The sequence below is a fragment of the Hemicordylus capensis genome, chromosome 2, assembly GCF_027244095.1.
Source record: "Hemicordylus capensis ecotype Gifberg chromosome 2, rHemCap1.1.pri, whole genome shotgun sequence".
NCBI classification, from domain to species: domain Eukaryota; kingdom Metazoa; phylum Chordata; class Lepidosauria; order Squamata; family Cordylidae; genus Hemicordylus; species Hemicordylus capensis.
In genome coordinates, this window is record NC_069658.1 from 308,673,739 (window position 1) to 308,699,574 (window position 25,836).

Below are 25,836 nucleotides of genomic sequence, written 5' to 3' on the forward strand. Positions count from 1 at the left end.
AGTTAAGGCAGCTATAATTCTTCACATATGGTATTTCCGTCGTCCTTACAACCACCCTGAAAGTTAGGTCAGTATTATTACCCCGTTACTGTAGAGCGGGGGCTGAGGTGGAGAGATAGTAGCTGGCAAAGCTACTGCGATATCATTTGTGAAGACTTCAAAGGCTACCTAGGAAGTTTATGACTGAGTGAGATAAATGTATTTATATGTTTTAAAAATGATATTAATCAGGAAAACCATCATGGGAGCGAAGGACAAATGTATTTCAGTTATTTTAAGTAAATTAATCTAGAGGGCACGTGTCTTAGAAACTTGGCTGATTCGCCTGATCATATCTGTGCCACCTAAAAAGCAAAGTCACACTTTGCTTCCTCCCTCCTTTTTAAAAAGCAAACACAAAAATGGCTGTGGCTACCACAGGGGAAAACCTCACAATGGGAAATACAAGAGATGTTTGCCCAGAAAGAGAAGAACTCTGTAAAAAATATTACATTTTGATAATATATACTTGAGGTATAAAAAGCATTTGAGTAAAAATAGTTAGCATTATACATTTTATGAATAATAAAGCCAGGGAGTGGCCTGCCTGTGAGGCAAACATAAGCAATCACCTCAGGCAATGGATTTTTAAAAAGCAGCAGACTGGCCACCTCCATTAACCCAGCACCAGGCCTGTACTCCACAAAACATATCCTAGTGGCTATGTGCCAGCTACCACTACCACAATCCATGTCCTACTCCTCCATTGCTATTCTGGTTGGCCAGGAAAGAGAATGGAAGGAATTGTATTGAGGTCAACAAATGTTGGCCTAGAGCATCTCCATGGAAACATTCTAGGCCAGAACCCCACTAGCCTCAATAAAGTGTATTGAAGCCAATGGAGTGCTGGCCAAAGTATATTTTCTTCTGCTTCTTTTCAAAGCTAGAATGGGAGCAAAGAAAGAAGAGAATGCTGGCTGGTTCCACTACTGGAGAAGGCAAGATAGTAATTCTTTTGGATGGAGATGGGAAGGGTGCAGTGAGTAACTATCTGGACTGGAGAGCAGGCACAGCTTGAGAAACAGAATGGCGGGGGGAATAGGAAAAACTGTACTGGGGGCAGTGACAGCCCAACACATCGCCTCAGATGCTGAAGAGACTTGGGCTGTCAGAGGTGTGACCTGGTGGATTTCTGGATTGCTGGAGCAATGGGAATTGCTTCTCCTTTATCCCACAAACAAGCGCCACGCAAAAACAGAACTCTAAACCGAGGTATCTCCACATCCTTTCTCTGCAAAGGTGGCTCCAAGGAAAGCACAATAAGCACTTCACATTTACCAGCCAACTACCTCTTTCTAGTGATAGAGATATGCATCTTACATATACATACAAAACCTACAAGGGAAATGGAACAGTTCTGCACAATCACATCCATGCTCCTATACAGCCAAACAGATCCTAAATCATATTGCATGGTCATACTGCTACCCTAAAAAAAAGTGGGGGGGACACCTAATTGAATCCCAACTCTTATGATGACAGTATGCCTCTTACTGAGGTCCTTGTGAGCCTGAAGATGAAGACAGACATGCAGAAGTGTGGTAGAAGTAGGTTGAACACACATTCACTGTATTCCGAGGCCTTTGCTTTCAGGGCCTGAGAATATATTTTCAAACCACTTCCACCACACTCAGGGGGCGGTCCAAGCTATTTTGCTGTCTGAGGCAAAGGACAATGGTTCATCCCTCCCCCTCCAATTTGCCGGTAGGTGCTCAGCACTCTCAGGCCATACTGCTGAGTCAGAAGCATATGTGTGCACTCAGACTATGCCACCAAACCAGGCAATGATGGCAGGGGCAGGGGCGTAGCTAGCCTGCCGGCGGCCTGTGTGCAGCCGCGGCGGGCACCCTGATAGCCCCGCCCCCTGCATCTGACATCAGACGCAGGGGATAGCCACACCCCCACATCTGATGTCAGACGCGGGGGGCATGGTCTGGCTCCCGTTCGGGAGAAGCAGATTAACTGCTGAAGGGGCCATGCGGCCCCTATGGCAGTTAAAGGCTGGTGCTGCGTTCACAGCGCAGCCCAGGAGCGGCTCTTGCCTGCAGGGAAGAGCCGCTTCTGGGCTGTGTTGCAAACACAGTACCAGTCTTCGCTCTTGAAGGGGCTGCGCGGCCACTTCAGGAGCTAGTTAGGCTGGTGCTGCGTTCGCAGCACCAGCCAGGAGCAACTCTTCCCTGCCTTTGCAGGGAAAAGCCGCTCCTGGCTGGTGCTGCGAATGCAGTGCCAGCCTTTGTTTAACTCTCAAAGGGGCCGTGCGGCCCCCGCTCGAGATCTAAACTCCCGCCCCCGGGTCTGACGTCAGACACGGGGGGCGTGTCAGGACCGCTAATGGCAGCTCCTGATTGGGCACGGCTCGGGTTCTTTGAACCCGTTTGCCCAATTATAGCTATGCCCCTGGGCAGGGGCATTCCTAGCTTGCATCAGGGAAGAAGGAAGTGGGGGCGGGGGAGAAGAGGCATGTCCTACTGGGTCAAGGAGAAGAAAATAAACAGCATGCCCCAGTGGGGTAAGGAAGGGCAGTGGAACATAACATTTAATGTGTGATGTGCTTTTATTGTATGTATTAATCCTTTGTTGCGAGCCACCCTGATAACAATTTGTTATGGGGCAGCTAACAAATAAAGCTTTTTGTTGTTATTGTTGTTGTTTTAAGTCAGGGGTGGGGAACCTTGGCCCTCCAGCTGTTTTTAGGCTAATTGTGGCTGGGGATGATGGGAGTTGTAGTTCAAAAACAGCTGGAGGGCCAAGGTTCCCAACCCGTTGTAAGTGGACAGTGGGAGGCACATGAGGTGGTGCCCATAATAGCAAGGGGCTGGTGCCCATACCGGAGGCAACTGCCTCACGGGAGGGTGGCCTCTGCCCACACCCACAATGGATGTGGGTGTTATAATATGCTTCTCAAATCTTTAGGTATGTGGAGAAAGGGAAAGCTTGTACAGAAGAGTCACTACTGTAAAGTAAAACAGTCAGCTAAAAGTGACAAGTCATTGTTAACTCACATGGAGCCCAAACCTCAAAATGCTGTCCTGATGTAATGCTTCGTGGGCTGGTTTTAATATCAGCTTCTTTAAGAGATCTGCAGTTTCCACGTGAAAACTTGGGAGGTTTTGCTTGCTGCTTGCATTGACAAGAAAGGCATTTTGCACTTACCTTACAATTGATACAGAACAATATGGTTGCTCGCTTAGAAGACCCCAAAGTGTTTCAATAAAACACAGTCCTTGAGGCACAGCTTATTTCACCCATAGTCATTTACCTGTTGTTATCAATAAACTTGCAACATGGTTAGTAAAAATGTAGAAAACCAAATCACCTGTAGTGCAATAGTAGTGTTCTTTGCAGGATATTTCCCCACCAGTCCTTGTTCTTTCCGTTTCTTGAATTTCCTAAAGTAGTCCTGTATCAGGAAGGTGGCATAGAACTTCCCCACGGTTACCTCATCATCTAAATGAACAGACCAGACAGATCTCTCCCAAGTCAGCACATTTCATTTAACAGGTGATATACACTCTTAATCCAAATCAGAAAAAAAAATGTGATGGGTGCTTTTGATAGTTGGGTCTTTGGTTATAACAAAGCAGCCTAAAGCAATGTTTAGCAAGCAAACTAGACTAAACAGTAGCAGCAGGAAAGTGAGCTACTTCTAAAGAAAGGGAAATTGTTTTTAAACTTAAGTTCAAATAGATAACAGATCAGTTTCAACCACATTAAGAGGGCCTTGAGACTTGTAGCATTTGGTGCCTTTCAGCAACATCTTATTATTTCTATCTTGTCATGTTAAAATGGCATATAAAATCTCAGTCTCCCTGAACACCCAGCAGGTTATATTCATAGGAAAATGACATACATCAGAAAGCAGGGTTTTATGTTAAATTATACAGCATTAAAAAATTTCCTTTCAGTTGGAGTCCTGCTTCTTGGTATCTTTCAGAAATGTCAGCAGTTGGACGGAACAGAGTTTAAAATACCTCTTTTTGCAAGCAATTTGTTTTTAAAAACTAACTCTAGTTTTGGCTATTAATAATGTAGATGTTTGGAAATGGTTCATTAAAAGGGGGGAAAGTGATATTACAGATTTATTTATTTATTTAACATATTTGTATACCACCCAAAACGCACATCTCTGTGAGGTTTATTATGCAGAACATGTTTTTTAACATGACAAGATTTTTATCTTAAGGTATTTGGTTGTTTGGGGTTCTTAAAAAGATGACAAAACATGGTTATGGGAATGGTTAATTCTTGCACTATATTTGCCAGTGCTGGTACTTTAGCAGAGCAGTTTTTACTAGCGCACTTCTTTGAATGGTGTGGGGATTTTTTGGTCCTGTTCTGGTTTTATGAAGTCATAAAGAAATAATTAATTCACTGGAACATCTTTCTAAAATTCCAGTTTCAATTACCATAATTTATACTATTTATACTTGAGAGGTTATTGTGAAAATAAACTCTTATGTTATCTCTAAAGAATTCCATGATAACTGAATTAAACAATATATGTCAGGAACAATAAACTCTGAAATTGGCCATAGTCCTCCTGACTGGAATAACAGTGCAGATAGAAGAAGATTGCATTGAGCTTGTTTTTTGTTTTGTTTTTAAAGCACCATTAGCAGGGTCAAAGGATAGTTTACAAAAAAAAAAAAGAAAGAAAAAAAGATTTAAAGTAGCTTGGTTGGGAGCCCAGTCTGTTCCATGCCATCTCTTAAATAGCATTATTGAGCCTGCTTTCAGCATCTGACGAATGCCTTATCAAAAAGGTACCTAGGACCATAAAACTCCATTGATTACAATGCAGGTTTAGGGGATCCAGCACCTCAGCATCCGGTCCTAAGAGCAAAAATACTTTTTAAAAAATTCACCATAGTTATTTTACTGTATTTTTAGAGCTTCTTCTTTTTCTGTATTGAATGTATAATATTTCTTGGAAATTGTTATATTAGCAAATTCCTCATTTTGTTGAGAATATATCTGAAATATTTTGTCTTTTGTACAACTGATGCGTCTCACACATTTCTGTTGCATGAACACAATAGTTCAGCTAAAAGCTCCGTAGATGCTCTATTGTGCACATAAAGTTCCTGTACAAGTTCTTCAGACGGTCAATATTGGATAGTCCATGCAGCAGAGATGTGTGAGAGGCTCTAGAAGGAAACTTTGTAATACAGTGCATCCACTTAGGACTTTCTTGAATGGAGAGAGATATTTGGTGGTTGTTGCTGCTGCCTTGCTGTAGCAAAAACTAGGGAAAGGACTTTTCTTTGTATGATATCCATGAACCTGGAGACCTTGGCGGCTAATGTGTACATGTACATGTCTTGTTAATGTGTACAGTGTACATGTCTTGTTAAGAAAACTGTTTGTAGTACTATGCCCATGATCAAGTTCTCCCCTCAAAAGGTTTTCCCCATCCTTATTATTTCTTTTGAAATATATGAACAACACTAAAAAGGAAATAATATATAAAATGGTTTCTGGAAAACAAATAAACAGAATGGAATGAAACACTTTTCTACCATAATAACGCAAACTTATAGCATGCCTAAAGTCGGCCTCTCATATTTCCCCCCTGCATTTGCAGTGTACCTGTTAATATTGTTATACACACAATTCACACCTGCAGATCAGCTACCTTTACATGCAGTTTCATGATTTGTAGTTAAATAGCTGTGTGCTCCAAAGAGACATGCCCACAGATTGTTTCATGAAATCAAAATGAAAAGAAAATCTGTCTAAGCCAGTTTTAATTCTTACTTTAAGCAAGACAGACATAGCTAGATAGATTTGTGAAAGAAAGCAGCTAAGCAGAAGTGATAATACACTAACTAGGTTGAAATCAAAATTGAAGGGAGATTCAAGTATTTCAGCAAAACAAATTTTGGAAAAGGACAAAGGGCATCAGATGAACTTTAGTGTGCTCTGAAGGGTAAAGGATGAGGAATTTGGAGAAAATCTTGAGTAAAAACAAAGAACATGGACTTTAGTGGCCTTTCCGTCCTCTTTCCATCTTATATTAACAATATTAATTCATGCTAAATTGCACTTAGGATTTTGCAAAGTAGTTTGAGATTTTTAATCAGTCTACATTAATAATTCATTGTGTTAGTATCATTTCTTAATTACATCTATTTATCAGTCAGAAACAAATATTTGGCTTTTTCTTAGCCAACACATTCAAATTGTTCAGCTCCTATTTGGAAGATGTTAAATTAATGGAAAAAAATCTAAGCTATTCTATCACAATAAAGCCATTCACACAAGCAGCCCTACCAGGGAAAGCCTGTGAAAGCCTGCATAAGGCTGCTCGTGTGGAGCCCTGGGATCAGTTCCTATCCCAATGCTCTTCACAGGGATAGCCAGGTTTTGTACCTGGGCTTATAGAGAGGTAGAAAGGCACAAGTGCACCCTCTTACCTCAACTCCCTGGTCATATGAAGTTAGGGAATTCTTCTTAATGTCTAACATAAATCTGCTTCCTTGTAATTTTAACCTATTGGTTCTAGTCCTACCTTCAGTATTATATATAATAATACTTTTCATGACATCCGAACTCTTTGTCTGAGATTAAAGATAAAATCATCAATACTTAGTCTTCTTAGCTCACAGCATTACTTTAATTGCAGTTTTCATATCTTGCATTTTGATAGGATATTTATTACTTTTCAGTAGGAATCAGCAGGCATCATCAACATTTTTTCTGTATGCCAATTATTTTAATTCAAATATGAACAGTTAAGGAAATGTCAATTCCTTTTTCATTCTAGTCTATACTCTGCAAGGATTTGACTGCATCCAATAAAGACTTTCTATATTGTGCTATACAATTTGGTGATGCTCTGCTTTTGTATTTTTAATGTCATTTTCTATTATTTTGCTCTAGATATGCCAGCTGCACTGTGTTTTCAAAATATGTCTATAGAAATGAATATTAGCACAGCTAAAAACCAATATCCACTTTGTAAGCAGCAATGAAATGAAGCTTTAAAAAACTTTAAATAGCACTCTGAAGAGGAACTCTATTACGGTTAATTCTAAACGTATAATCAGTAAAGGGTCTCCATGTGCTTAATTTAGGCAGGCACGGCTTGCTATTCTGAAGCATGCATCTGTATTTCAATAATAAGAAGGGGAATCAAGTTGGCCAGAGGCAACACTAATTCCATGCCACCACCCTAAAACAGAATTGCTTCAGAATATTCTGAAAAGACTGATAGTTGAAAGGAATAGAGGCTGCAGAAAAAGCTCAAGCACATAGTTACAAGTAACACAGCAATTCATCTAGGCCATGCAAGCACTCAGGTGTAAGGCTAGAAAAGAGCAGAGTAGAACACAGACAAATTGTTTTAAATGTGCAGTATCAATTCCCTTCTTGACAGCTGGACTTTCCTAGATATTGTTTGGCATCTTGACATTCCCAGTCTGGTTGCCAGTTGCCAGTGGCTCTTCCAGCAACAAAGCCAATGCTGTTTCTTGGGCCATGCTGAAGAGTAGGGCAGCCAGCATGCTCTCTCTCCCCTAGAGACTGAGAATGTCACCTTTGGAGAGAGCTCAGCCTCCACCGCTATCGGAAATGAGATCTTGGAGTCTTACTTCCAAACCTGAGCCAGAGTCGTCTTGAAAGCTGCGATAACACTATAAAAGTACAGTAAGCTATAAAAGACATCAGATAATGTACTGAAATGGATTGCTCTTAGATGTCTAGGATGGGACTGAGATGGATTGTACTATGCAACAGATTCTGCACTTTTAAAACATGACAAGCTAGTCATGATTTACAATCAACAGTTTATAATCATTTTATATGGAAGAAAGAAATATATAAATTTATACGTATGTATATGTATAATATGGACAGTTCGTGATCTAATAGTAAAGGTTTAACAGATCATCCTACATAGCGTAACACACTCAGCTACCTGAATAGTTCCAACCAATGTATTAAAATCAGTGGAGTAATAATGATTTTTTAAAACCTTTAAATTATACTCCAAACTCTGCTGAACTAGTGCAAATATGGACTAACTTCATTACCAGCAAATAGTGGAGTCAATAAGTATATATAACACTGAAATCAAGAGCAAAACAACTCTGCTAATGTAGCAAAAAACCCAGGTTGCTCACCTGTAATTGATGATCTGGTAGTGATCCATTGACATCCACTAGAATGGGTTCTGTGCCTGCGCTGAAACCTGTCGGTGTGGAGTTCCACAGCAACTCTTGACGCTTGCGCCATCCCCCATGTGACCACATAGCTATTTAAGAAGGGAGGAAGCACCAGTACTTCAGTTCCTTGAAGACTGCTGGAGCAGTTGAACAACTTTGGAGAATTAGGTGAGTTCTACATAGAAGACTTAAGCACTACTGCAGAGGGTCTAATGGATCAGGAGGGCCTAATGGATGTCAAGGGATTATTACCAGATCTGTTACAGGTGAGCAACCTGTTTATCTGGGGCATGATCCATTGAATCCATTAGAATGGGTGTTTAGTTAGCTCCTTTAGGAGGAGGGAGCAGTAGTGTCACTGTAACACACTTTTGAGAAAACCACTCCCAAAATTTGCTTCCTCTGTAGAATGCAAGTCAAGGGTATTGTGTTTTATGAAGGGCTGTTCTGAGGACCAAGTTGTAGCCCTACAAATGTCCCAAAATGATATGCCAGATAAATGAACTGCTAAGGCACCCGTAAGCACTTGCTGAATGTGCCTTGATAGACTTAGGCAGCTATACTTTTTGTAACTTTTAAATCATTAGGATTAACTCTACTAGCCAGTGGGAAAGCCTTTGTCTTGACAAGAACTGACCCATAGACTTTCCTTTGCAGGATATGAATACTTTTCTTGTCTTTCTAATCGCTTTTGTTCTTGACAGGAATAACAGAAGGGAGTGCAGGGTCTTTTCAAGAGCTGTTCTTGGAATGCTGAAGAAGGTAGGAAGCACAATGCCTTGGTTTATATGGAAGTCTGTCCCAACCTTAGGTAGCAAAATAATGTCAGGATGTAGCAGCACCTTATCTGGGTAGAAATGTGCATAAGGCACATCCATCCTTAGGGCTGTAAGTTCACTCACTCTGTGGGCAGTTGTAATAGCCACCAAGAAGGCAGTCTTTAGAGAAACCAGCTTCAAGCTAGTTGTAGCCAGGGGCTCAAAGGGGGTATCTGTTAGTGTGGAAAAAACCAAGGATATACTCCACTGTTGCAGTGGCTGTATTACTGGAGAATACAGATTGGTGAGACCCTTTAGAAAACTCTTGCAGCTGGGCTGGTAAAATACTGTTTTCCCATCCCATCCCGGGTGCCTTGCTGAGATTGCTGCTAAGTGAAACTTTTTTTATGCTCCATTGGAAAGCAAAGAGTTCTTTAGCATGGTAAGGTACAGCAGGACCTCACAGAAAGACACATTCAGAGGGTGACAACCGTTCGTGGTAGCATAGCAAGTGAACCTCTTCCATTTACTAGCATAGTTTCTCCTAGTGGAAGGCTTCCTCTGGTTAAATAAGGTTTTATTTAGAAGCCTAGCTATCTTCCATGCTGTTAGCTGAGGAGTGTGCACCTTTGGGTGCAGTACTTGACCGTTTTCTCATGACAGAAGATCTTGGCGCTGAAGAAGCCTCCTATATGTGTGTCTTGACAGTTTGAGTAGATGCGGAAACCATGGTTGTCAAGGCTACTATGGAGTGATCAGGATGCATTTGACTTGGTAGGTCAGAATATGAGCCACTACTCTCCCTATCAGAGGCAGAGGAGGATATATGTACAATAGGTGTTGTGACCAGTCCATGTGGAACATGTCCCCTAATGACTGTATGTTGTGACCTGCTCTTGAGCAGTATTTTGTGCATTTGGCGTTGAGTGCCATCGTGAACACGTCTATTTGGGAGAACCTCCAAGCTCTGAATATTGGAAGCAAGTACTTGTCCAATTCCCACTCGTGCCACTCTTCCCTGGTGAATGAGCAACTCAGATAGTCTGCAAGGACATTTTCCGTCCCCTTTATGTGAATGAGGTGATGCTGTTTCTGATGCATCAGTGCCAAATTTATACAATCAATGCGCAGAGTGACCTGGGCACCACCACCACCCTTGCCTGTTTAGGTAGGCAATCACTGTTGTGTTGTCCAACTGTAACTGCACAGTTCTCCCTCTGAGCATTTGTAGAAATGTTTTCATAGCCTGGAAAACTGCCAAGAGTTCCAGGAAATTTATGTGTCTTTGCAACTCTAGAGTTGCTCCTGCAACTCTACTGTTGCAGGAGCAGGTTAGAGGGCTTGACCCCCTCCCCCACCACCTTGTCTGGACTTTAACACCTGGTCCCCTCTAGGCTGTATTTCCATCTTTCAGCCCAGACGAGGAGCTGCCTGCCAGCTTGCTGTGCCATTCCAGCCGTGGAGTTCCAGTTGCTGCCTTCAAGAGTGCCTGACACTTAACACCTGTTGCAAACCCATCAGTCTCTCATAGTAGGAGGGGCTGCTGGGCTGCTAGAGGCTTATAAATCTCTGAAGGCATGCCTAGGCGTAGCTGACGGCGTAGTTGGCTGCCGAAGGGGGCTGGACCTTTGAGGTGGGACGGAGGGCTGGGAGGAGGCTATGTCATGGATGGGTGGAGGTTTGAGCTAGAGGGTTGTTTTTATTGTACTGAGTTGTGCCAGGCCTCATTGCAGATATGTGTTTGGGTTCTCTTGAGTAGGATGGTGCGGGGGGTGCATCCAGCAGTTCTAGGGTGGCTATTGCTGTAGTGGTGGGGAATAGAAGAAATGGCGCTGGCAGAGCAGCTGGCTGTTACAGGAGAAGTGAAACTAGTAATTTAGTAACTGTTTCGACTTCCAACTGCTTTGTCAACTGTCAGGCCTTGGGGAGCAGCTCCAACTACCCACAGAGCCTGGCCTTGCTCTTCTGTAATGCCAGGTCAGTTCAGAATAAGACCGAAATTGTCCATGACTTGATCATGGATGAGGGAGCTGACCAGGCATGTATAACTGAGAACTGGTTGGGGGAGGTGAGCGGTCCAGTGTGGGCTGAGCTTCTCCCTCCAGGTTATTCTGTTGTTGAGCAGGTTAGGGGAAGTGGGCAGGGTGATGGTGGAGTGGCTGTGGTCCACAAGAATACCATCTCCCTTACCAGGGCCCCTATGAGACAGTTGATTTAATATATTGTGTATTTCTGAGGCTGGGAACTAGGGATAGATTGGGGATTCTGTTGGTGTACCGTTCACCCCGCTGCCTAACTGAGCTGGGGGACTTCAATATCCACTCTGGGGCTGGCTTGTCTGGTGCGGCTCAGGAGTTCATAGCCATGACAACTATGGGCCTATCCCAATTAGTTTCTGAACCAACCCATGTTGCCGGCCACACACTCAATTTGGTCTTTTGTTCGGATCAGGGGGGTGTTCCATGGGTGGGGGATCCAGTGGTTTCCCCACTGTCATGGATGGACCACTACCTGGTTTAGGTTGTTATCACGGCCACAACCCACCCCGGCAGGGGTGATGGGCCTATTAGGATGATCCGCCCAAAAAGGCCGCTGGACCCAGCAGGTTTCCAAAAGGCCTTGGAGGGCTTTGAAATTTGTGTGGCCAGTGATTCTGTCGATGCCCTAGTGGGAGCCTGGAATAAGGAACTTAACAGGGCAGTAGACATGATTGCTCCTAAAGTCCCTCCAGACCTGCTTCAAAAATGGCCCCCTGGTATACTGAGGAGCTGAGAGGGCTGCAGTGGGTGGGTAGGCAACTGGAACGCAAGTGGAGGAGAACTCGGCTTGAATCTGACAGGATGCAGCATGGGACCCATTTGAAGGCTTACACGGTAGCAGTGCGTGTGGCAAAAAAGGGATTTTGGTCAGCGTGCATTGCATCTGCGGGTTCACGTTCAGCAGAGCTATCCTGGGTCATGAGGAGTATAATTTCTGCTCCTTCTGCTTCAAATCAGTTCCTGGAAGCGCTCTGCTGTGACGCTTTTAGTGGGTTATTTGTGGACAAAATCTCCTGTATTCGGGCTGACTCCACTATTTCTGCAGGGTCTATGAAAGAGGTGTCCAGCGTTCCCTCTTGCAGTGTTAGGTTGGATCAGCTTCAATTTGTGACTCCTGAGGATGTGGATAAGCTGCTGGGGGCAGTGCAGCCTACCACTTGTTCTCTGGATCCTTGCCTGAGTTGGCTGCTTCGATCTAGCAGGGAGATTGGAGATGGCCTACTTAATATCATAAATGCATCGCTGCGGGAGGGGAGGGTGCCTCCATGTTTGAAGGAGACAATAGTTAGACCTCTTCTTAAGAAGCCTTCCCTGGATCCCTCAGCAATGGATAGTTATAGGCCAATCTCCAATCTCCCTTGGTTGGGCAAGGTGATTGAGAGGGTGGTGGCCAACCAGGCGGTTTTGGAGGAAACTGATTATATAGACCCATTTCAAACTGGCTTTAGAACGAGCTATGGGGTTGAGACAGTCTTGGTTGGCCTGATGGATGAACTTTACCCAGGAATCGACAGAGGGAGTGTGACTCTGTTGGTTCTTTTGGATCTCTCGGTGGCAGTTGATACCATTGACCATAGTATCCTTCTGGGTCGTGTGTGGGAGTTGGGGTTAGAAGGCACTGCTTTGTAGTGGTTCCGCTCCTATCTCTTGGGTAGATTCCAGATGGTGGAGCTTGGTGACAGTTGCTCTTCAAAACAGGAGCTGTTATATGGAGTCCCTCTAGGGCTCCATTTGTCATCAATGCTTTTTAACATCTACATGAAATCGCTGGGTGAGGTCATCAGGAGATTTGGTGCTGGGTGTTATCAGTATGCTGATGATACCCAAATCTACTTCTGTTTTTCATCTGCATCATCAGGAAATGGTGTTCATTCCCTAAATGCCTGCCTACAGGCAGTAATGAGCTGGATGAGGGATAACAAATTGAAGCTAAATCTAAGCAAGATGGAGGTGCTCATTGTAGGGGATCAGAATCTGAGAGATGAGTTAGATCTTCCTGTGCTGGATGGGGTTACACTCACCCAGAAGGAGCAGGTACGCATCTTGGGAGTACTCCTAGATCCAGGCCTCACCCTGGTATCTCAGGTGGAGCCCATGGCTTTCTATCAGCTTTGGCTGATTCAACAGCTGTGTCCATTCCTTGAGGGCGACCTCAAAACAGTGGCGCACCAGCTGGTAACCTCCAGGCTTGACTACTGTAATGTGCTCTACGTGGGGCTGCCTTTGTATGTAGTTCGGAAACTTCAGTTAGTTCAAAATGCGGAAGCCAGACTGGTCTCCGGGGCAACTTGGAGATACCATATTATGCCTGTTTTGAAACAGTTGCACAGGTTGTCGACATGTTTCTGGGCAAAATAAGCTTAGAGGCAGCTATCAGGTTAGCTCATGCCGCTTTGGTGGCTTGAATTTTCTTATTCTTTAATAATTACTTGTACTGGTTTTTCAAAACTATTAAGGTCTGAGTAGAGAAAGCAGTAGAGCCTTCAGCATAGGATTTAAATGCATGAACTAACTTTTTGTCTCAAGAAAAGGATTTTAAGAACCAGGGACTGATTTCATTACAATCAAGATCATACATAATAATATGGAATGGTGGGCTCCCCTATTAGCCTTGTTATTCACCTTTATTGACTCCACCATTAAAATACCTGAAGACTGGGGTATTGCGATAATTGTTCCAATACATAAAAAAGTGTCAAGAGACAACCCAAGTAATTACCGGCCAATTAGTCTACTTAATATTATCAGTAAACTGTATGCCAGACATCTCCTTGAAAAATTATTGAATTAGTTTGAATCTAATGGAATTCTGGCAGCTGAGCAGGCGGGTTTCCGTGAAGGGCGGAAGTTCTGAGAACTTGTGGCCAAGTTCTGTTTTATTGTTTGTAAGTTTCATAGAGTTTTTATCACTCAATTGAATGCTACTGTAAATTGTTGATTACATGCTAGTCTATGACCAAAATAAATTTTGATCTGATCTGTGAAGGTGTTGCCACATCAATAGCAATAGCAATAGCACTTACATTTATATACCGCTCTATAGCCGAAGCTCTCTAAGCGGTTTACAATGATTTAGCATATTGCCCCCAACATTCTGGGTACTCATTTTATCGACCTCGGAAGGATGGAAGGCTGAGTCAACCTTGAGCCCCTGGTCAGGATCGAACTTGTAACCTTCTGGTTACAGGGCGGCAGTTTTACCACTGCGCCACCAGGGCATCAGGTGAAGGGTCAGAGTCAGCAGATTCAGTATCTGATTTGAAGTCTGATGAACCATGGGGATTGTCACCTGATGGTGCAGGGGAGGGATGTGGATGATGTTCCCTAACCAGAGGTGTTGGGGGCATCATAAGTTCCCAAGATTCTATTTGGACAGCAGCAGATGAAACTTTCTTCTCCTTGGTTTGTGTTTGCTTTGCAACCAGCACCGGTTTTGAAGGAGATGGAGCTTCTGAGTGTTTGTGTGGCTGCAGCCATTGACATCACCACCTTGCTTGGTACCAGAGAATGAGCATCCCCTCCTGCCAATGTGCATAGTGGAATAGGTTGTGAATAAGCTTTGGCCAGAGGATTGCTTCCACTGAACCCTGCAGACCTCCATGACCTATCCTCCTCATAATTATAAGCCATTCCTGGGGAAGTTTGGCCTAGGCTACTCGCTTGTCTAATCGGAGACACACCATGAGAGAATCCACATGTGTGCTAGGAAGACAAAGTGGCCCATTGTACCACTGTTAAAGTAAAGGGTGCTTTTGAATAGGTCATTTCTGGAGGTAGTGAATGTGTCTGTCTTTCCTCTGATTGTGGGAATTCCCTAAAAGTTGATGGAGTAGAAGTGTTGGAGACCAATATTGACAGTAGTGACCGTGCAGTATTTGGATCCAACACGCTCACCTCTTTAACACCTGGAGAGTCCTCTTCTTCAACCTCGAATGTAACCGGCACTCAGTATCGAGCTGTAACAGTGTCTACTATTACCGAAGTATTCAATGTTGAGGTCAATTGCTTTGCCTTTGGTGTTCATGGGGACCTCAATGGCGTTACTGCCAGGGACTAAGAAAGTGCTCTCGATGTTGGAGCTGACTTAGGCACCGGTGGAGATAAAAGCCTCGGTGTTGATGGTTTTGATGCTGTGGATGTCAACGTCGACATGCTATAGTCTGTTCCCTCGATGCTGATGCCTGGATTTGGATAGCATTTGTCAATGTCAAGGCTTGATCTTTCAGTGTCGTTGCAAGGGCTTGTTCAGAACTTGTCAATGTCTGTGATGGGTCTTTTGATGTAGAAGCAGGCATCTATGTCATTTGTTTTGGTGCTGCTTGTCTTGATATCGAAGCAGTCGGTGTCGATGGTCTAGATATCAACACAAAGACTATCTCCTGTGCTGAAGTTGGAGAAGGAGTTGCTTTTGACGTTGAAGTTTACTTTTACTTTTTTGGCATGCTCTTATGTGTCCGCCATTTTGTCCCCTTGCTGTTTCAGAGCTTTTGGAGACTTAAAAGTAGGTGACAAGGGTTTAAGACTGCATTATAGCCACAGCCCTCGAGCCATCCTTCTTAGGAGATGGATGGGTTCCCTGTTTAGATAGGCTAGGGGAACTTAATGCATCATCGTAAAGCACAGCCCTCAATCAAAGCTCCCGGTTGCATCACGTTTGTTTTGAAAACAACTGGCAAACCTTACAAAAGGAGGTGTTGTGGGCTTCCCCCAGACATAATAAACATGGCCATCTTGTGAGGGTAATTTCGCTTTGCAATTTGAGCAGCGTATAAAAGTTTTTTTCTCCGTTCTTTTTTCTAAGCATTTTGGGGCATCCATTGTCATTCCGATTTCAAAGCCAAAATATCTGTCTGATCTTTCTCCGTAAATAGTCTGTTACACAAAACACGTAGTCCACAGAACACAGCAAAAGTTAGATAAACTGATAACACAACTTGTTTCTCTTTTAGAACTCACTCAGATAAAGGAACCAGCACGAGGAGCCGTAGTGACCGAGGAAACAGTTTGCTATGGCGGTTGCAAAGGAACTGAAGTACTGGCATTTCCTCCTGCCTTAAATAGCCATGTGGTCACATGGGGTGGGGCGCAAGCGCTGAGAAGAAGTGTAGTACTCCACACCGAAAGGCTTCAGCGCAGGCACAGAACCCATTCTAATGGATTCAAAGGATCACACCCCAGATCATTCTTTAAAAACCTGTAAACTGAAATGTTTAGACAGACATGAGTAATTTATAGCAATGTTTATCATTTTCCCGGAATGTCATCTCCTTAAACACATTTGAATAAATATTAGTAGAGAGAGATTAGTTTTTTTAAAAAATTGTTAAATAGGAATAAATGTCTTGAATAACTGCTTCAGCATCAGTGTTTTGTTACTTGATTAACACATTAACCAGTGATTTTAGTGTCAAATTATTTATTCAGACCCTTAATTATATGTTAATATTTGAAACATATTAAACAGCAAAAGATTATCTCACTAACCGCCAGCTGGGGGTACAACTTGATCAAGGAGCTTCATGCTAGTTTTCTTCCAGATTTTCTTTATAACTGCCCTGAGTTCTTCATTTGCTTGCTCTAAGTTACCTGGAGAGAGGGAGGGAGGGAGGTGGTGATGCATATTCATAAACTTAAATTTTATTTGAGAAACAAAAATGTTAAGATGGCAATTCTTTTTTATTTTTGTTATGATTAGGACTGTGCAATAAATTTCACTCCCCATGAAACTCAGCCCCTATTTTGGAGATTGCGGGTACAGTGTAAAATGGGTTGAATCGCTGCCATTTAAGTGAGGGCAAGAAGCATTGCTCTCACTCTGATAAGACTTTTTGGCATCATCACATAACCAAAATTTGAGTAGCCACATAGTTTGTCAATAAGTCTATTCAGAATAACAGCAATACTTCCTGCTCATTCTAATACGCCTTCATGATGTTATCATATAGCCAGATCTGGTTGTCGATGAAATCACATGATATAATCACATTGGCTGACAACCAGATTAGCAGTGCTGATTTACAGACTAAAGCAGTGCCATTACATGAATGGGGGAAGGAGCAATTTGCAATGCTTTCCCCTTCCCTCTGAAATCCACAGTGTACAAAAAAATAATCCTTGAGGATCATGCAACTCATTTAGAAGGAAGGTAATATCATTGCAAATCACTCCTTCCCTCGGTCACACAACAACACAGCCTCAGTCTGGAAGTCACCACTGTTGCATCAGAATAATATGCTATTATTTAGAATGTTTATATACCACTTTTCTCAGTGGTTTATCTAGCAAAAAGAAGATGGTTCCCTATGCCAAAGGGGCTCACAACTTAAAAAGAAACACCATGGATATACCAGCAATAGCTACTAGTAGAGACACTATACTAGGATGAACAGCTGCTCTTCTCCTCTGAAATATAAAAGAGACACCACATTTAAATTGCAAGTGCTTCTTTGCCCACTTAGCAGAAGCCATTTTAAGTAAAAGTGTGTTTTCATGATGCATCCTTTGAAACTGTCCTTTCACCCTGAAAAGTTCCATGGGCAAAGATTTGGCAGAATAATAATGACAGATGATTTACACAAAGGAGTAGGTACACAAAGGAGTGGGTACACAAAGAATACACAAAGGAGTGGGTACACAAAGGAGTGGGTGCAGACCACCTGGTGCCCAGTGGAGATATTTCACCATGTGCAAGTTTTGCTCTCGCTGATATTTTTGTTTGTGCATGTATTGAAGTGGCTATTGAAAGGAAAGCCAATGTGATTGGTCCTCCTTATTTTGAGAAAAAATGGGTCCTTCTCATTTCATATGGCTGAAAGAGCATAGAGGATCTTGAAATGGGATTAATACTTATGTTAATGAAAAACTGTTCTCTGAATGAGTGCCTTAGATCAACATTTGACGTGCTCAAAGATCATCTACTGGCTTGAATTCAAAGGGCATGAGCAGAAGGCACCTCCACTTGTATAATCTTTCAGTACACTTTCTGCCACCACCATTCTAGTTGCAGGCCTCTGCACCACACTGCACACTTTTCTTTAAGGTCTCTGACCCTCTGGATCTGCTTTTGGCAGGATACTGAGTTCAGAGGGCTGCAGGATGAGGGTTGTGAGGGGAAGCCTCATGGAGCTGAGCTGAAACTACACTCATGGTTCTTTGGATACTAGCTATTCTGAATATTAGATTATATTGAAACACCAGTCTATGTATTTCTGTTCTCTATCTTAAGCAAATCACATAAATAGCGCTACGTTTCGACATCCAAATATTGTCAGATGGCCAAGAGGCCCTCTTTTTAAATAACCGAAATATGAAGAAATATTGCTGCAATACAGTACAAAACAAACAGTTCTTCCAATGATATAAATTTAATATTTGGGAGGCAGGGTTGTGCCCTCACTTTAGCCTTTAGATCTATATCAGGTCATCCTTCTTGTGGTTCTTTGCCTCCCAAGGAGCAGAGATAATGCTTGGTTTAGATTTTTCTGAGGCAACAGAGAAACAGCAACTGGCAGTTGTACAACATATTAAAAATTAAATTAAATAGGATAGGATGGAGGAGGCATATCCATTGTGGCTCCTTGAAGAACAGCCATAACTTCATGGAAATTTCATATACATGAAATGATTGTGCCAATACTGCAATTGCAAATCATGGGGTTCAGATATGGTTTTAAAAGCAACTGCTTCTGAATTATTGTGAGAACAGTGATTAAAGCTCCTGAAAGACAGAGGGCTGCCTACTGCAAAGAAAGCTTTTATTTGCAAAAATTACAAAACACACAGGATAGAGCTTAGATACGATGGCTTGTACAAGACCGTAGTCAGCATCCCTGGGTGCTTCAAGGCCAATATTCTCTCATCTCCATCTGAGGAGAGTCAAGAAGACAATTCTATTCGACAATTCAAGGGTTTTCCTTATACTGTTTTTGACAGTAAAGGAAAAGGTTTTCATAAACCTAGGACTTCAGCCCAAAAGTTCACTTGGGAGTACCTAGAAAGATATGTAGGAAGGTCTACAGGGATGACCACTAGCTACATCAAATTCTCAGTACAGAGTACTGCACAATTTCTTAGTGTGTCTTGGAAAAATGCATTTATTCTCTTACCTTCTGTTTTGATCTTCAAGGCTGTCCTTACTAAAGCAAATAAAGTAGCATTAAACATAACTGTTCCATCACTGTTTAAGGGCATGTTCATGGCTACCAACCTCTGCAGATATTAAAACAACAACAACAAAGAAATCTCGGTTTAAGTTGGCCATATATTGGAAAATACATACATACTTATGAAGAATCTGAGATAAAATTCATATGTAAAAATATAAATGAATGTAAAACCTACACTGGCTTATTTTGCATTAGAAATGCTCTTTTCTGCTTCTGCTTGCATTAACAGTGTTCATATACACAGCAAATGTGATTTTAAACCTTATGTGTGAAAATGGTTACAGTCTTAGGACCAAACTAGATATTAGGTTGGGGCAGAATTGCACTGGAAGGATGAGATATAAATGTTTTCAATAAATAAATAAAATGAGACTCCCCCCCCCCTTTTCCAAAAAGCACCCATGTTAAAGACCAATTTGGGTTGGGGCAATAATGCAGGGGGAGGGAGGAGTCTAACCTCTTCCCCACACACTCCAGCTTTCACACACATCCTTGAAACGATTAAGGGAAAAACAGGGACACAAATCACACCCATCAATTGTTCATTTTACAATTAGTAGTAGCATTGTGGAGACAAGTTAAGTTGGGGAATGAGTGCACATGCCCTGCAGTGCAGAAGGAGGTGCAGGGGAAGTGTCAGCAGTGTAGAAAGAGGCTAAGAATATCTCCCACGTGCCATGACCCCAGTCCAAATCCATCCCTTCAGAGCTGCTTTTTGAAAGATAAAGGGACATTGGGAGCTCCCATTACAAAACGCTCGAATTACATATAGTTTAGTCTTCAGTGTGCATCCCCCCTCCCCGCACCAAAAGACTGCACCTGAATTTTAGGTGAAATTACATGGTCAATGGGATCTGCAATGGGGTCTGCAGTCTTGACTGCATCTGGACTCTCCAAAACTTCTTTACACTCCTTTACCACCACTTTCACCCATATAGTGTTCTGAATCAATGAGCCAGGACAAGGACAGGAGATGGAAATATTGTTGTTAGAACAATACAAAATAATTTTAAAAGAAGAAATGGTAAATTAGACACCTTGAATTTAGAGGAATCCTTACACTAACTAAAAACATTAATAAGAAATACTGATGCAATAACTGAGTAAATACTCTGAAAGTCACAAAAGCCTACCTTGCATGCAACTCTGTGAGGACATAATTTACCAAAACCAAGAGGGGGTTGTATACGTCGCAACAATGTAACAACATCAAGGTGTTTTATTCTCCCCCTAAAAAAAAGGTGTACAGTATTAATGAAATCTTTCCACATGCTATTAAATTAATCAAATTTTGTTTTGTTTTGTTTTGAATTTGCATTCCCCCCATTTAACTGGTAGGCACACATGGGAGCACAATGACAAATCTAACTTACTTTGCTTCAGGATCATATTCTGACCATATTCTTTTAAATTCATCTAGGTGATGTGGACCAAGAATAGACCAATCGCGTGTCAGATAATCAAAGTTGTCCATGATGACAGCCACAAAGAGGTTAATAATCTTAAAAACAATTAAAGGAATTAATTACATTTCTACTAATATGGAAAAATGCAAATGATTAATGTTGTTCCATATATATGTGTGAGATTTTGAATATAATCTGTGAAAGATTAACAAAGTAAGTGATATTGATATAAAATTGTAAGTTCTGATGTAACTAAACCTCATTGTCATGAACAAACATATTGTTTTGTTTGCGGTCTTTTTTAAAAAAAAAAGGTTGCTAGTTTTCATAGTATTCCTTCATACATTACATTTTTTTCTAAATGGGGTCAGTGCAGTCATGTACCTAATCTTCTAACTATAGTCCTACAGGATCACACACTTCCCCCCACTCCTTTCTTCCCATCATGTGCAAATTTCACTCTCCCTTTCCTTTTCGGAACTAACCATAATGAAGTCGAAACACATGGTTAGTTTTTAACCAGAGATTACAAACAGTCTTCAAATCCTAGTCAGTGCAAGCTAACCATAGGCAGCATCAGTATTGATGTAGACATAACATGGCATCATATTAATGCCAGAAAGGGAAGAGAGGGTGGAACTTGGCCATGAGATGGTACAACGTTTGCACATGCCCACAGCATCCTTCAAATATCACCACAGGAGGAACCAAAACAGTGAGAGAATACATGCTATGACTATGCATGTTAAATGTTTCTTAAATGGTGCTCATTATCATTATCCATTTCAGTCTGGTTTGGGGACTACCTTGTTTGCCCTGTGGTGGTGGGGTGACCTACACCAGAAATTCTACAGAGTGAATGCACCCCTGTGGGTACAGCTGGACCGTTCAGTGGCTTCCGATACCATTTACCATGGTTTTCTTCTGAATTTTCTATCTAGATGCGGGGTGGGGGAAGGGGGTGCACAATGTCGTCGTGATTCTGGTTCCAGCTGAGGGAATATTGTTAATCACGTTGATGTTCAGAGTCTGGGGTATTTGTGGATCTTGCCCTATTTTTAGGCATCTGTCCACCACTGTTTTTGCACAGCATTGCCTAATGTGACAGTTCTGACTTGTTCATGAAAAGGCTAATCTGGCCATGAACATATGTGCCTTTGTCACACACCATTTAGACTACTTCAGTGGGCTGCATGCGAAGCTTCCGCTGAAAAGTGTTTGGAAATGCACTATGCAAAATGGTGCTGCTAGGCTGCTGGCAGGAGCAACATATTTGAAGCATATGACTCTGCTGCTGTCACCTGCACTGGCACCCGATATTTCTGGGCTCAAATCAAGTTGCTTGTTATACCTTTAAAGCACTAGATGCCTTGGGTCCCAGATACCTAAAGGACTGTCTGATGCCCTACAATTCTGCTCTCCCATTGAGATCTGCTAAGGTGGCTCTGCTCCATGTTCCTTCTCCATCTGAAATACACTTGTTGGTTTGACAAGGCTTCCCAGTCATGGCTCTCAGACTTTGGAATTTCTTTCTTCAAGGGACCTGTCTGGCTCCTCCATTATAACCTTCTACAGGCTGGAGAAGACTGTTACTTTTAGATGGGCCTTCAACTTGTCTTGATCTTTGCTCCTTGACATAGATAGTTTTGCTTGACTCTTCTGTTGTCTATTTTATGACACTGCTCTTTTATATTGTTTAACTGAATTATGCTATTGTGTAGATTGTGTGTTTATATGTTATTGTGAGTTGTCTTGAGGCCTGATGCTGAAATGTGACACACAGATTTAACAAACAACTACAGGTCCCAGCTCCAGTCCCTGCCATTTCTAGTTAAAAGAATCAAATAGTGGGTGATTGGAAAGACCTCTGTTTCGGGCCTTGGAGAGCCATTGGTAGTCAACACAGACAAAACTAGTCTAACCTATTTATGTATTTTCAGAGGCTGACATCCTTACTGCATTTGTGCAATGAACAAATTTGTGTTAGTGCAAGAATACGATGTAGTTGTACTAAAACACAGGGACTTTTTGAATTGTGCTCCTGCAAAAAGGTTTCCTGCAAAACAAATGAGTATCACAGGTTGTGTGCCTTGTTGTGTAAATGCAACCATGTTTGTGCTAGCACAACACTAGATATAAGGACAGCAGTTGCCCATATTCATTCCAGCATAGCTTCCCTGCCAGCGGTTACTGATGGAGTCTTTATGCTTCTTTCTAGATTGTGAATCATTTGGGGATACAGAATCATCTTCTCTATTCTTTTGCTATGTAAAGCCACTTTGAAAAGTGGTATATAAATATTCCAAATAGTAAATAGAGTGGAGGGGGGTCCCCAGGAACTGTGCAGAAGCTTCACTTGTGGAAGGTGCCGCCACCCTGTTTCTGAGAATTCTTCCCTCCCATTGCAGACCCCCAAACCATATACTATGCCGCTCCTGAGGGTCCTTGACCCCCAAAAGCAGCTTTTCAGGGGGCTCCTAGGGAGGAAGGGGCAGGAAAGGTAACTTGCATGAGTGCTGTTAGACTCACACTTGTTAGGATATGACCCTCTGGGCAACATCCTGACTAATCACTGGTCAACTGGCCCTGCTAACTGGGCAAAGAGGCACCTTTTAATGTGGCGATTCTATTTAGCAGGGGGAGAGTAACTGGCCCTATCCACCCCCAGCACAGTACCTCCAGTGACTGTTGCTGGTGTCTATCTTAAGTTTCTTTTTAGATTGTGAGCCCTTTGGGGACAGGGATCCATCTTATTTGTTTGTTATTTCTCTGTATAAACTGCCCTGAGCCATTTTGGGAAGGGTGGTATAGAAATTGAAATAAATAATAATAATAATAATAATAATAGTAGTAGTAGTAGTAGTAGTAGTAGTAATACTCTCCTTGCACAAGGATGTTGTGTTAACGCAAGGCTGTTGTACTAGCTAGTTGCCCCCTGAGCCACCCTTGAAGTAAGGAGAAGGGAAAACAAGCTTAAACAAGTGCTATTGCACTTGCACCACTTAGGGTACAACCCAAAAACGGCAGTACTCAAAGATCTAACTTTTTAAAAAATGGCTACCTAAAAGTCTGCTTAAAAATAGGAAAGTTGTAGCCACTCATCAAAAGACAAGCTGTGCTTGGCTGGGCAAATTTCTTTTGAAAGTTTGTTCCACTGTCTTGGTCCTCCTACAGAAAAGGCCCCGCCTCATGCCCACCCTCCGTACGTCCGATGGAAGGAAGTCATGCAGCAGGGGCCAGGCAGATTCAACAATTCTTAAGAGGCCATTCTTAAGACACTCTGGTTTCGGCCACTTAAAACCTTAATGGTGAAAACCTGTATAAAATCGTGATATAGTAAAATACAGAGGTGATGTCGGGGTGTTCAACCATACAAGCATCCCTGACTGAATTGCTACAAGTTCCATCAAGGCGAGCATAGCATATCTTGAACAACTCCCCCCTCAGTTCTGCTTGCAGCCCTACCCTCTGTTGCCACATCCCCTCTCCACCAGAACAAAAAGCTCTCACCTTGGGGAATGGGAATGAGGTAGCTTGTAATGGAGACCTCCAACACTGGACCATGTGGGCCTTTCCTGTGGCTGGAAGTGGCACTCTGACGACTTTTATACTCCAGCCTCAATGAGCCCCCGTGAGCAAAGACACTTAGAGTATTATTTTTCTACAGAAGGTGAGGCCTGACAGGTCTCTCCCATCATCGCTGAAGCTCTTCATTGCCTACTACCCCATTTCCCTCCTCCAGGTTGAGAGCTTTTTGTTTTTGCTGATGGGTAAAGCAACACAGGGTAGCAGAAGATAAGAGCTCTGATGCCATCTCAGCATTCAGCTCAAACACTTGAGAGTCCCTTTGGGGGCTTCTGGGCATTCAGCCTAAATGCTCAAGCAGCACAAATGATTGAGGGGGCAAACACAAGGCTCCTCGCCATACTTGACTTCAGTTTAACTTTGGCTAGATTGTGCCCTTAGGTTTGATAATGAAAATTGCTAAACCACACACACACGCCCGTAAAAGGAAATGATATGCTACATTAAGCAAAAACAATAGCATGGAATATGAGCCTTTAAAGGAAACATGAATACAACAAATATTTATATACTTCTTTTCAACCAAAGTTCCCAAAGAGTTTTACATGGATATAAATAAATTAATAAAGTAGCTACTTGTTCCCAAAGGGCTCACAATCTAAAAAAGAAATATAAGATAGACACCAGCAAGAGCCACTGGAGGGATGCTGTACGGGGGGCTAGATAGGGCCAGTTGCTCTCCCCCTGCTAAAAAAAAGAGAATCACTGCTTTAAAAAGGTGCCTCCTTGCTCTGTTAGCAGTAGACAATATATTGCCTTTCAACTGGCTCTAAGCAGAAACAGATTTTTTTAAAAACATAACTATAGGTGCAAGCCCGTGGAAAGACATTTCTGCTGGATCGAGCCATATATGATCCCAACATGTTGTATATGAAATCATAATGTGACAGACTAGATCCTTTCAGTTTGCTCAGCAGAAACCCATGCTAGAAGTTCTGAGTACGTTGCTGACAGGAATGGTCATTTGTTTTTGAGTGCAGAGTATGAAGTTATTTTATTTTATGAACCCACAGAACTATTCTTTAGTATCTTTCCAGCTAAAATATTGTCCCCTCACAATGTTAAAGTGCGTTCCAGTCTCCAGACTCACCAAAAAAGCACACAACATATAGAAACTGATGAAATAAATAATGGCAAAGTTGCTCCCACATGTGAATTCTTCTCCTGGGTTAAAATCAGACTCAGGATCACACCGTTTTCCTGGCATACAGGCCAACATGATTTCTTGCCAAGCCTCTCCTGTTGCACACCTTTAATACAGGACAACAAAAGATCAAATGAGCCAAACAGCATTGTTTAATTCACAAGGATATATTTTCTAAAGATGTTCCTACACAGTGTTATGGGAGGGCCTGGTACAGAGGCTCTGTGGACATACTAATACATCAGTGGATGAATGTGCACAGTGACCATCGCTCTGCTCCAGCAAATATGGAACTCCTGGGAACAATGCAAAAGTTGCTGCTGTGTCAAAAGTGATCCCATATATCAGACCATGGCACACTACATAAATAATCCCTTTAGCTCCTGCCCATGAAACATCTAGTGAGCCAGCCCTTCCATCTCAATGCAAGCTACTTTGCAAGGAAAAGAAATAAGGTTTGCATGTTGCGTGCCCAGGCCACTCCAGGAAATCATAACTCACTCTTACATCAGAGGAGTTGTTCAATAAGCAGGCA

General features: G+C 42.3%; 1 protein-coding gene and 1 long non-coding RNA gene across 20 annotated transcripts in view; one reads left to right on the forward strand and one right to left on the reverse strand.

Annotated features, from left to right (window-relative positions):
• Positions 1-25,836, reverse strand: part of CACNA1D (calcium voltage-gated channel subunit alpha1 D) — a 455,958-nt gene that overhangs the window by 80,820 nt on the left and 349,302 nt on the right. For all 19 annotated transcript variants that reach the window (XM_053289171.1, XM_053289170.1, XM_053289177.1 and 16 more), the window contains 6 exons: positions 25,248-25,407; positions 20,540-20,667; positions 20,300-20,396; positions 19,107-19,209; positions 16,486-16,587; positions 3,356-3,486 (listed from right to left, as the gene is read on the reverse strand). In XM_053289171.1, coding sequence (XP_053145146.1) covers positions 3,356-3,486; positions 16,486-16,587; positions 19,107-19,209; positions 20,300-20,396; positions 20,540-20,667; positions 25,248-25,407 — 721 coding nt within the window. The remainder of the gene's footprint in view (positions 1-3,355; positions 3,487-16,485; positions 16,588-19,106; positions 19,210-20,299; positions 20,397-20,539; positions 20,668-25,247; positions 25,408-25,836) is intronic.
• LOC128342178 (uncharacterized) lies at positions 8,339-20,679 on the forward strand. The gene is made up of 4 exons (XR_008314820.1): positions 8,339-8,372; positions 8,909-8,966; positions 15,951-16,033; positions 20,587-20,679. It is a non-coding gene; the product is annotated as an uncharacterized LOC128342178 (long non-coding RNA).